Source organism: Octopus bimaculoides, chromosome 14, assembly GCF_046866305.1.
Source record: "Octopus bimaculoides isolate indiv1 chromosome 14, ASM4686630v1, whole genome shotgun sequence".
In the NCBI taxonomy this organism is placed as follows: Eukaryota; Metazoa; Mollusca; class Cephalopoda; order Octopoda; family Octopodidae; genus Octopus; species Octopus bimaculoides.
Genome location: NC_142941.1, coordinates 6,497,006 through 6,509,549, shown reverse-complemented (window position 1 = coordinate 6,509,549; position 12,544 = coordinate 6,497,006). Strand labels below are relative to the sequence as shown.

General features: G+C 38.8%; 1 protein-coding gene across 2 annotated transcripts in view; it reads left to right on the top strand.

Moving 5' to 3' along the window:
• Nucleotides 1–12,544, top strand: part of LOC106883334 (huntingtin) — a 70,635-nt gene that overhangs the window by 33,155 nt on the left and 24,936 nt on the right. For both annotated transcript variants that reach the window (XM_089362229.1, XM_089362230.1), the window contains exons 23-33: nucleotides 169–244; nucleotides 752–913; nucleotides 1,318–1,373; nucleotides 2,473–2,621; nucleotides 3,956–4,092; nucleotides 5,212–5,328; nucleotides 6,219–6,341; nucleotides 6,661–6,920; nucleotides 7,879–8,027; nucleotides 9,333–9,561; nucleotides 12,357–12,459. In XM_089362229.1, coding sequence (XP_089218355.1) covers nucleotides 169–244; nucleotides 752–913; nucleotides 1,318–1,373; nucleotides 2,473–2,621; nucleotides 3,956–4,092; nucleotides 5,212–5,328; nucleotides 6,219–6,341; nucleotides 6,661–6,920; nucleotides 7,879–8,027; nucleotides 9,333–9,561; nucleotides 12,357–12,459 — 1,561 coding nt within the window. The remainder of the gene's footprint in view (nucleotides 1–168; nucleotides 245–751; nucleotides 914–1,317; nucleotides 1,374–2,472; nucleotides 2,622–3,955; nucleotides 4,093–5,211; nucleotides 5,329–6,218; nucleotides 6,342–6,660; nucleotides 6,921–7,878; nucleotides 8,028–9,332; nucleotides 9,562–12,356; nucleotides 12,460–12,544) is intronic.

The window sequence follows — 12,544 nt, the reverse complement described above, 5'->3', positions numbered from 1 at the left end:
AGATGTATATTGCTAAGTTATTACAGGTTGTAATATTGAAAATAGTGTAAATTTTCGCTGGAGCCATCTGAAATTTTGCTAACCGAAAAACATTGATTCTAAAACTTGTTGATTGTAAAACATAATTATGTTGTTTTAAATTCAAATAATTGATGTTTTTTTTTTCAGTAGCCTTGCTTGGTTTAAAAAACGAATTGAACGGAAGACTCCTGCCATATTGAAACCTGGTAGCCGTACCGACAAGGTAAGTCCGTGTGTGTGTGTGTTTGTGTCTCCCGTTTTCATGCATTTGGCTATAATACTACAGAAAGCCAATCTGTGTTGAATCTACAGAACTGGATCCTGTTTAGTTTCTGCAGTGTTCAGCAGACAAGAGAAAAATATTCTCTTTGATCAGCACGTTCCATATTTATAGCATTTTAATTTAAATCCTTATTATAGAAAATTTAAGTCTATTTTTCAAAATTTTAATTTTTTTCTTTGTTCCTTGAATGTTTTTTTACTCCGATGCTCTAGAAGCATTTGTAAGTTTTGTCTTCAAAGACTTAAATTGAAATTTAAAGTAAATTTTCTCAAATATCTTTTCAGATACATTTTTATTTTCGTTTATATATATTTTTTATACTTGTTTCTTTGTCTTCCTCATTTTTTCTTCTTTTTTTTCCTATCTTAACTGTTCTTTTTTTTTTTTTCCTCTTATGCAATTTCACTCTGTTAATTAAAAATTTTCATTTCCTCTTTTTCTTCTCAGTCTTCAATTGCATGGTACATCCGATTGTTTGAGCCACTGGTAATCAAGGCTCTTAAGCAGTACACTGTGACCAGCTCTCTGCCACTGCAGACTGAAGTGCTGGGTTTGTTGTCCCAGTTGGTACAGTTGAGGGTCAATTACTGTCTTTTGGATTCTGATCAGGTAACACCATAAGATCTTTTCTCACATCCTCCTCCTCCTCCCACCTCCTATCATTTCTAATTTTTGTAATGAGAGAATGTATTTCACTAGAATTATTATATGTTTACGAGAGCTTGACAGGCATCTTCAGCCAGCGAGTCATGCTACTCCAGGCTGATGACGAGCAAAAACTCAGAAACATGTCTGTGGATGCAGGCTTAGCTAAGTGGAGGTGCTTGTCTCCCCCTCGTAAACATAAGGACACAGGAAATGTGTTAAGGCCAACAGGAAGCGGTGCAGCTTCCTAGGGCTAAATAGCAGTAGTATGATTCCCTTCATGGGACTGTCACGTTAAGTTGACAGCATACAACTACTTATATATATATTGTATTATGGTTTCAAATGATATAATTTTTTACTTACAGATTTTCATTGGTTTTGTTATAAAACAATTTGAATACATCGAAGAAGGGCAGATAAGGTAAGAGTTTGATATTCTTTTCTACTTTAGGCACAAGGCCCGAAATTTTTGGAGAGAGGCCAGTCAATTAGATCGAACCAGTATGCAACTGGTACTTAATTTATCAACCCCCAAAAGGATGAAAGGCAAAGTCGACCTCAGCGGAATTTGAACTCAGAATGTAAAGACAGATGAAATACCGTTAAGCATTTCGCCTGGCATGCTAATATTTCTGCCAGCCACCTTAGAGATGGATTGATATTACTGGTATAAATGCCATCTTTACGTTCTGAGTTCAAATTCTGCTGAGGTCAATTTTGCCTTTCATCCTTTCGGTGGGGTGGGGTCAACAAAATAAGTACCAGTTGAATATTAGGGTTGATGCAATTGACTTAACACCCCCCCACCCCCCTGAACTTGCTGGCCTTGTGCCAAAATTTGAAACCAATGTTATCGTCATAAATAAGAATTTCAATTTAAGGTTTTAGTTTCAAAAGACAGAACAACTTATTGGATGAAGTAGCCTTAGATACACCATGACTGAATAAAAGACTAGATGGCCATGGTTGGAACACATCTGATCAGGGCTGACCTGGTCTAAGACAACTACAGACACCAAAATTGGGGTTTGCTTCTGATTTGTTGATATTGTTTTTATTTTTTCTTTTATTTCAGTCTTTAGACTGTGGCCATGCTGGGGTACCACTTGAAGAATTTTAGTTTTACTAAGCCTGATTCTTATTCTATTGGTCTCTTTTGCTAAGCTGCTAAGAGACATAAACACACCTACACCGGTTTTCAAGTAGTAGTGGGGACAGACAGACAGACACACACACACACACACACACACACACACACACACACACACACACACACACACACACACACACACACACACACATATATGACGGGCTTCTTTAAGTTTTTATCTACCAAATCCATTGACAAGGCTTTTGTTGGTCTGAGGTCATATAATAGAAGACACTTGGCCCAAAGTGCCATGCAGTGGGACTGAACCCAGAACCATATGGTTGGGAAGCAAACTTCTTTACCACACAGCTAAACCCGCACTTGCTTTATAATTACAATATTCTTTTATTTCAATTTTCTTGTTCTTCAGATATTCCGAAAGTCTAGTACCCCACATCTTCCAGTTTCTGGTGATGCTCTCATATGAAAAGTTCCATACCAAGCCAATCATTGGTATTCCTAAAATAATACAACTCTGTGATGGAATCATGGCAAGTGGCTTACAACCAACAACTCACGGTGAGTGTGGCAGTGTGTCTCACCTGTTTGTTCATTTAATATCTGTCTTTTCATGCTAGCAGGGTTTGGTTGGGAATTTGACTTCGGGCAGGATTTTAAGGCCAGATGCTCTTCCTGTTGCTAACCCTCACCTAGTTTTTGCCGGTAAACGACTTTTATATTCTGCTGGGTGACTGGCCCATAATATCACAAAGAATATTAACATTAGCGCTGCTTCAGCGACAAGCAAAATATCATAATTTATGCGCATTTACACACACACACACGCACGCACGCACGCACGCACGCACGCACGGCACGCACGCACGCACGCACGCACGCGCGCGCGCACACACACACACACACACATGCACACACACGCATGCATGCATGCATGCACACACACACACACATATACACATGCACACACAACAGGCGTAATAGTTTGTTTACCAAATTTAACGACAGCATTGATTGTGCCTGTAGTGGGACTAAACTCAATGATAATTATGCTATATATATCATCATCATCATCGTTTAATGTCCGTTTTCCATACTGGCATGGATTGGACGGTTTGACTGAGGTCTGGAGAGCCAGCGGCTGCATCAAGCTCCAATCTGATCTGGCAATGTTTCTACAGCTGGATGCCCTTCCTATCACCAACCACTCCAAGAGTGTAGTGGGAGCTTTTTACGTGCCACCAGTACAGGAGCCAGTCAGGTGGGCCTGTATATATATATATATATATATATATATATATCGCATGCTATGATCAAGAAGGTGAATCACAATTGACCTTTTTGTGTGCACAATTTGTGACAGACCATGCCTTTCTTTTGCTGGGTTCAAATCTCATTTGCGAACCCATGGAAAACAAACTTCCACCATCTATTCTGCCTATATGTCTGTGCACACCTTTAAATGCAGTGTATGCTAGAAGGTCTGCAAATCTAACGGAGGCCTCAAAAGACATTTTAAGATCCACAAAGATCAGAACTTATCTGCAGCTCTTGGTGGTCCAAATCGGATATGCAATCTATGTGGGCATCTTTTTCAAAACATTGTCTGGTTTAAAAAGCCACATCAGATGCCATGATGATTCTAAGCTGTAGGTGCAGGAGGTGACCAAAATATATATATATATATATATATATATATATATATATATATATATATATATATATATATATGTATGTTCTCAAGCTTAGGCTCTATTGGCAGAAAAATAAGTTAAGTTGCAAATTAATTATCAAAAGAATCAGCCTGTTTTCTCTTGGAAATTATTAATCTTATTTGTGTTTTATTGTTATTGTCGAAATAACTTTAATTTTATTTCCTTGTTTCTCTTCCACAGCCATTCCTGCTCTACAACCCATAGTCTATGATTTGTTTCTTCTGCGAGGAACCAACAAGAGTGATGGCGGCAAGGACTTAGAAACACAGCGAGAAGTTGTTGTTTCTATGTTACTGCGGCTGATAAATTTCTATCAGGTACGTAACCCCATGAGAAATGGTGAGACCCTAGTATATCATCATCATCATCACCATCATCATCATCATTTAATGTCTGTTTTCCATGCTGACATGGGTTGGACAGCTTGACTGGGGTCTGGGAAGCCAGGAGGCTGCACCAGGCCCCAATCTGATCTGGCAGATTGTTTCTACAGTTGGATGCCCTTCGTAATGCCAACCACTCCAAGAGTGTAGTGGGTGCTTTTTACGTGCCACCAGCACAGGGGCCAGAGGAGCTGGCATCGACCATGATCAGATGGTGCTTTTTACTTGCCACCGGCATGGAAGTTAGTCAAGGCGGCACTGGCATCGACCACATTCGGATGGTGCTTTTTACGTGCCGCTGGCACAAGGGTCACAACTACAATTTCCATTTGATTGTAATTTGATTTGATTTTATTTTGATGTTGATGTTGGTGTACTTGACTCAATAGGTCTCCTCAAGCATAGCATGTTGCCCTACGATCCAAAGTACTTTTGAGTGGGCTGGTTATGTGACACTGGTGTAGGTTACAGCTGTGAACTCACTTTATTTGCTGGGTCTTCTCAGTCACAGCATATCTCCAGAGGTCTTGGTCTTTTGTCATTGCCTCTGTGAGGCCCAACGTTGGAAGGTCATGTTTCACCACCTCATCCCATGTCTTCCTGGGTCTTCCTCTACCCCAGATTCCTTCATACATAGTTATTTTGGTGGGGGCTTGTGCTGCTCAGCTGGATTTCCTGCAGCTTCAGTAGTTGATGAAATGCTGTATGGTATTGTATTAACCCTTTAACATTCAGTTTACTTTATATTTCGTTTTTGGATTTGGTTTGCAAGATTCTTTATGTGAGTTCGTGTGTTGAAGCATATTCTGTTGTGTCTGGCGAGAGTCATTTTCTTTTTGTGCCTTGTAATTTAACATACTCAGGAAAATAAAAATAAGGAATAAGTGGAAATTTTACCGTCATATCAATGAGGAGGCATGAGTTTTGTTTGAAGTCTTTCAATATAATGTTTGGCTAATTCGCATCTATCTTTCTGTCAGTATTATTATTATTATTGTTTTTTTTTTTTTAATGCATTTATTTCCATTTCATTATTTTGCATATTTTCTACAGGCTCTGGAAATGTTTGTCATCATTTTGCAACAGTGCAGGAAAGAAAATGAAGATCGATGGAAACGCCTGTCAAGACAAGTCTCTGATATGGTTCTGCCTGCTTTGGCTAAGCAACAGGTGAGTGTCCAAATTCACTTCTATGATTCCTACTTTACCATTGTTGTCAAAATTAACATTCTTATACTTTTATTGTTTGCTTGAAACTTCTTTCTCTTTCATTAACCTATTAGTGTCGTTTTATGCACATCAGGAATATATTATTCATCATCATCATCATCATTGGTTAACGTCCGCTTTCCATGCTAGCATGGGTTGGACGATTTGACTGAGGACTGGTGAAACCAGATGGCTGCACCAGGCTCCAATCTGATTTGGCAGAGTTTCTACAGCTGGATGCCCTTCCTAACGCCAACCACTCTGAGAGTGTAGTGGGTGCTTTTACGTGCCACCGGCACAAAGGCCAGTCAGGTGGTACTGGCAACGGCCACGCTCAAAATGGTGTATTTTACGTGCCACCTGCACAGGAGCCACGGTGCTCTTAGCGCTCCACTGGTACAGGTGCCATCACGATTTCGCTTTCACTTGCCCCAACTGGTCTTTGCAAGCCAAGTTTATTATTTATTTTTAATCTGAATGCTTGTTACAATCACTCGCTGAGACACACCCAGCATCCTATTGTCATTATTATTATTATTATTATTATTGCTAAGGTGGTGAACTGGCAGAATTGTTAGCACATTGGGCAAAATGCTTAGTGATATTTCACCTGTCTTTTATGTTCTGAGTTCAAATTCCACCAAAGTCAACTTTGCCTTTCACCTTTCCTCCGGGGTCGATAAATTAAGTACAAGTAAAACACTGGGGTTGAATGTAATTAACTAGTCCCCTCCCACAAAATTTCAGAACTCAGAACACAGCTATAACAACAACAACAACAACAACAACAATAAGCAATATCTTAATACTTTCACTGTCTCCCTTTGCCACTCACATCGCAACTATTTCAGGTGAATCTAGATAGTTTGGAGGCATTGGATGTTCTTCACCATCTCTTTGAATCAGTGGCACCAAGTGTTTTTCGGCCTGTCGATATTCTACTGAAAACCTTAGTGGCTAAACCAGCAGATGTAGTGAGTATACATTCTCTATATTCTTTTATTATTTTTCACTGGTTTCACTCATTGATAAGGATAGGTGACTCAGCTAGTGTGTTTTTGTGTATGTGTGTGTGTGTGTGTGTGTGTGTGTGAGTACTTTGTAGATATTGTAGAATTGGTATTTTTCTTCTCAAATGATAAATTCAAAAGCTCTTCTATTTACTGATCAGGGGCCCAAAAGTATCTTGCGTCTTACTTTATACATTGATTACCAGCTGCTATTTATTCTTTTCTCTTTTTTTTGTTTTTGTCCATGTATACATATTCACGTAATTAAGTATTACCTTTTCAGTCGAGTGTCACCGGTCTGCAGCGTTGGCAATGTTTAGTTTTGTCGTTGCTGCGTGTGATTATATCCCAGTCGAAGGAGGAAGTGGTGCTATCACGACTCGAGGAGCTGTGTCTGTCTGTTTGTATCTTGAAGCGGAACCCAGACTACGTGGTAGTCCCTCAGGTGGAAGATGAGATGGAGGAAGATCAAGAAAAAGAAGGGGCTGAAGTTTTGGCTAAAGAACTGCCTCAGGCACTGCCACCTGAAAACACAGTTGCCAGGTAAGAGTTATATCTTTATTTTCAGTGTTGCTCAACAATCTGCCCTTCACTGAAAAACTGCATCAAGTACAGACATGGCTGTGTGATCAAGAAGTTCACTTTGCAACTATGCAGTTTCAGGTTCAATCCCACTGCACAACACTTCAGGTTACCTAGGACTACATGATGCAGTATATCCTTCCTTCTCTTTAACCCTTTCGTTACCAACCTGGCTGAAACTGCCTCTGGCTCTGTAGTACAATTTTGTCCTGTTTTTATAAGTTTTGAATTAAAATCTTCCACCAAACCTTAGTCACAATTTATGTTCCTTATTTCTTTATTGCCCACAAGGGGCTAAACATAGAGAGGACAAACAAGGACAGACAAAGGGATTAAGTTGATTACATCAGCCCCAGTGCGTAACTGGTACTTAATTTATCGACCCCGAAAAGATGAAAGGCAAAGTCGACCTTGGCGGAATTTGAACTCAGAACCTAACGGCAAACGAAATACCGCTGAGCATTTCACCTGGCGTGCTAACGTTTCTGCCAGCTCGCTGCCTTAATTTATGTTCCTAACACTAGCTGAATGATAACTAAGTTATTTAACTAAATTCTTTGTTATATTTAAAATTAGTTGGAAGAAACACAGAGCATCTCAAGATAGATACGGTAACAAAAGGGTTAATAGCATAACTTGGTGGATGTTTGGCTACTATGTCTAGTAGGTCAGCAACCATATAGTGCTTTCCTCATAGGCTTCACTAATTGACACTAACATGTTAACCACCATGGTCAGTTAGTGGCTGTTGTATGAAGTTAAGCAATGAACTACCAGTGGCACAGGTGGCAGTTAAGATGTTGATATACTGAAGTTAACTCTATCCATTAACCTTCCACACACACAGACACCAGCCTTTATGTCTTAGTAAGAAGTCATCATTTCGTTTATGTAATTTCTGTATTTCCTTATTTCCCAGGTTCCTGTTTCAAGTTGCTGGTCTTGTTGCTGACACTATCAGCCAGAAAGTTAGCAATCTTACATTCCTCGAAGGCGGCCAGAATATAGACTTCCTTTGTCAACAGTTATCCCATTTGCTGTTGTTTGTGACCCATATGTTTCAGTCAGGTAGGTGCCGTGTGCCTCTTGGTTCCAAACATAACTGCAGAGACACAGACAAATAACTAGTGTGTGTGTGTAATACATGTGGTAGTTTGGGTTACTGTGTTTGTGTGTTGTAACGAATATGTGTGGTAGCATGGGTTAATGTGTATGTTTGTGCATTGCAACAAACATGGGTTTGGATAGAGCTGTAAATGCTTGTGTGTGTAACATCTAATGTGTTAGTGTAAAGTGTGTTTGTATGGGACTGTAGTGTGTGTATGTATGAGATGATATGGAAAGTGACCACATTAATCCATTACCTGCCATAATTCTATTAACTGGAATTTTTTTATGAAACTTTGATTTCTAGCATAAAACAGCCTTAGAAACATCCTGGAATGATCAAAATAACATTTTAAATAGAAATAAGCGAGATATCGGGTGAAAAATTAGCAAATCTCATTTGAATATCAGAGAAATATACCTAGTAGATATAGTAAAAAGGTTAGATGTGTGTAAATATTGACAGATAATTACGAAATTTGTAATTTTTAAGTGATCTCATATGAGATCACTGGTAGGTAATGGGTTAATGACAATATCAAAAGTTCAGATTAGTCTGTGTGTGTGTGAATTTGTTTTTTCATCTGTTGGATGAGGGTTAAATCTAAATTCTCTTTCATAGATGCTATTTGCTGAATATTTAGTGTTTGGTGTTGTTTGGAGCACATGAAGAATATATAAAGATTTAGCTATCACCCATGAAAGGGCACAACTTGGTATCATTCGCTATTTTTTGCTAATTGTTTTAGATGACTATGTAGTCACAAAACAGAGGCACTCTCTTGACTCCCCCATCTTTTGACCCAGTAGCACATCCAGGATGTGACAACTGAAGGGATGGGGTTGAGTTGTACCAGAACCTGGCTGGTTTTTCATTTTCAGTTGAGTAAACTGGAGCAGCTTGAAATGAAGTGCCTTGCTCAAGGACACAACACATTGCTCTGTGCAGGAATTGAACCCACAGCGTTATGATCCTAACACCCTAACCACCAAAGCATGCACCTTCAAACCAGTAATATACTGCATTTAAACCGGCCATATCCGGCCCAAATATTCTACTTACTTTATGTTCAAACTGGCCAGATATGGCATCTCACACTTACCCTGCAATGTCATTCTAAAAATAAACAATCATATCACTGAAATCTCAAAGCCACAAGATAATCCATGATTAATTCAAAACAATGTGAATAAATAAGCATTATATTTGACAGGATAATCTGAATGCTGAACGGTTTAAATGGCTTATTTCATTGTCGTTTCCAGGTCTATTCAGACGGGTAGCAACGGCTGCCATGGGAATTGTTCAAGAAGAGGTCGAGCCCTTCATGTACAGCATTGAGGAGATAAACCAAAGTTTCTTGTGCCTCGGGGTTAGCTTCCCAACGATTACACTGCAGTGGTGCAACATTCTAATCTTGCTCAACTCTTACGATCCTCACTGGTGGAGTGCAATCATGCAAACACCAAACAAATTCATTATTCCAAGTCCCAGGTAAGACAATCACGGAGATAATCATCATCATCATCATCATCATCATCATCATCTTTTGACGTCTGTTTTCCATACTGGCATGGGTTGGACAGCTTGACAGGAACTGGCATGACCAGGAGCCACTCTGGGTTCCATAGTCTGTTTTGGCTTGGTTTCTACAGCTGGGTGCCCTTCTTAATACCAACCACTCCACAGAGTGTACTGGGTGTTTTTTTACGTGGCACCGACACCCACACCAATGCTTTTTATGTAGCACAGTGCTGTTACGAGACACACTTTCTATTATTGATAAAATGGTTTTAAAACAACTTTCATGGATAAAGAGTATTGAACTCCTGTGTCAGATGAAGACTGAGGGGTTTCATTCCAGGCCAAGTGCTTATCTGTATGTATGTGCGTGTATAGATATGTATATATATATATATATATATATATATATATATATATATATATATATATATATATATATATATATATATATGTGATTGATCGCTGACAAAACATTCAATTTTTTTTCTCCTTTTTTTTTTTCTCCGTGTTTTTCTCCTTGTTTTCGCTGTATTCTTTCTGTTGAAGAGCGTAGCTCAAAACGTTAGAGACTTTCTGTATTCCCAAGCGTTAAACTAATACATCCTTTTGTTGTTTACACCACCTGTCCTCGTCTGTTGTTGTTTTTTTTCGTAAATTCTCCCATATATATATATATATATATATATATTATTTAGTTTAAAAGAGTTCCAACACTGTCTATTTTTTATGTTTTATTTATATTCCTGCAGAACCAATGTGGGGTATAGAATATGCAATATACAATATATAATATAATATACAATATAAAATAAAATAAAATAAAAATGGATGGCACCATGAAAGAAAGTATTGAATGTAGATGAAATATTGAGTGTTCAATATAAAGGATCAAATATATAAATATATAAATATAAATATATAAAGGCGACTCGAGTTTCAGGGCTATTTCCCTTCGTCATGGCCGGTATGACGGACTTTAACAGACTGTAATTAGTTGGCTGGTTTTCTGTCTTTTATACCAATTCCTTTGGACGGCAGCAGTAGGTGTTTGGCCACTTTTAGAATTGATGTCAAATCTATTTTTAGAAATGATGATATTTTAATTTATTGTTTTGTGTGGGTTGTAGGGATAAGATTTTAAAACCCCAGTAGGTGTTTGGCTGTTCTTAGAAATGATGCCAAATCTATTTATAGAAATGATGATATCTGAGAGATTTTTTGTGTTTTGGTTACAGGGATAAGATTTTTAAACCCCAAGTAAGATGGATTTAATCATTGTTTGTTAAGAGTGGGTTTGAATTTCTTAATAAAGTCCTTTTCTTTGCATTTTCTTTTAATTTCATTCCGGTTGTAAAGTTTATGGAATGGAAATATAATAAAAGTTTGATGACCACATGTTGCTAGATGGTTACTCAGTGGTATTTGGCGGACTTCTGGGTTTTTAATCTGTTGTCGATGTACCCGTGAGCGTTCCGATAGTGCATTACCTGTCTGGCCAACGTACAATTCTTCACAATTAGGGCATTTGATGCAGTAGATTAGATTTCTACTTTTGCAGTTCATGTTCGCATTGGTGAATATTTTCCCTGTTTTTGTGTTCATATATGGGCCGGTATGGATTGATTGGCATTCATTTTATTATTCATTATATATATATATATACATATATCATCATCATCGTTTAACGTCCGCTTTCCATGCTAGCATGGGTTGGACGATTTGACTGAGGACTGGTGAAACCGGATGGCAACACCAGGCTCCAGTCTGATTTGGCAGAGTTTCTACAGCTGGATGCCCTTCCTAACGCCAACCACTCAGAGAGTGTAGTGGGTGCTTTTACGTGTCACCCGCACGAAAACGGCCACGCTCGAAATGGTGTCTTTTATGTGCCACCCGCACAAGCCAGTCCAGGGGCACTGGCAACGATCTCGCTCGAAAATCCTACAGGAGCCAGTCAGGCGGTACTGGCAACGGCCACGCTCAAAATGGTGCATCTCATGTGCCACCCGCACAAGAACCAGTCCAGGGGCACTGGCAACGATCTTACTTGGCTTGCCGGGTCTTCTCACGCACAGCCCATTTCCAAAGGTCTCGGTCCGTAGTCATCGCCTCGGTGAGGCCCATATATATATATATATATATACATATATATATATATATATATATATAATGAATAATAAAATGAATGGTTTACACCTGCCAGCTTATATTTCCTCCATCTGGCTGCTTTTCTTTCTACAAAACAGGAAGTTACATTATGGAACAGTTATTTTAACGAGTTGTATTTATTTATCACCTGACGAGATACATCTGCACTGCCAGATGCTCCTGAGGAAACGATGCTAGATGTGTCGAAACAATTGTCATGATTGATGATAAATTCTCATATATTCCATCTCCCATCTTCATTTTTCGCAATCAGACTTCATATGGCCCTTTGTGGGGTCCATATAAGATTTTATTGTTAAAATTTATGTGCAATAAACTGGTTATACTTCTACATATACATGCCTTATTTTCATACTTCTTTGCATTTATATCGTCATACACACACACACACACACACACACACACACACACACACACACAGATATATATGATATATATATATATTTATAGGCTGTGCACCTTCATAAGCCATAAACAAAGATCAAAATAGCATGCATAATTAGTTGCAGCCCCTTCCACACCTCACTGCACCCACCCTTGACTTTATTTACCTTTAACTGATGGTTGTATCTCTCTCTCTTCCTCTCTGTTTTCAGCCACCATCTGTCAGTAATGCCTGACATTCCAAGAACACCAGTTCACAGTTGCAATGTTGAGATTGTCCGACGTGGAGCACTGGTTCTCTTCTGTGATTATGTGGTTCGTCTCACTCTTTATTTGCTCAGTTTTCTTTGTATGTGTGCATATGTGTGTGTATATATATATATATTTGTGGGTACCCCTG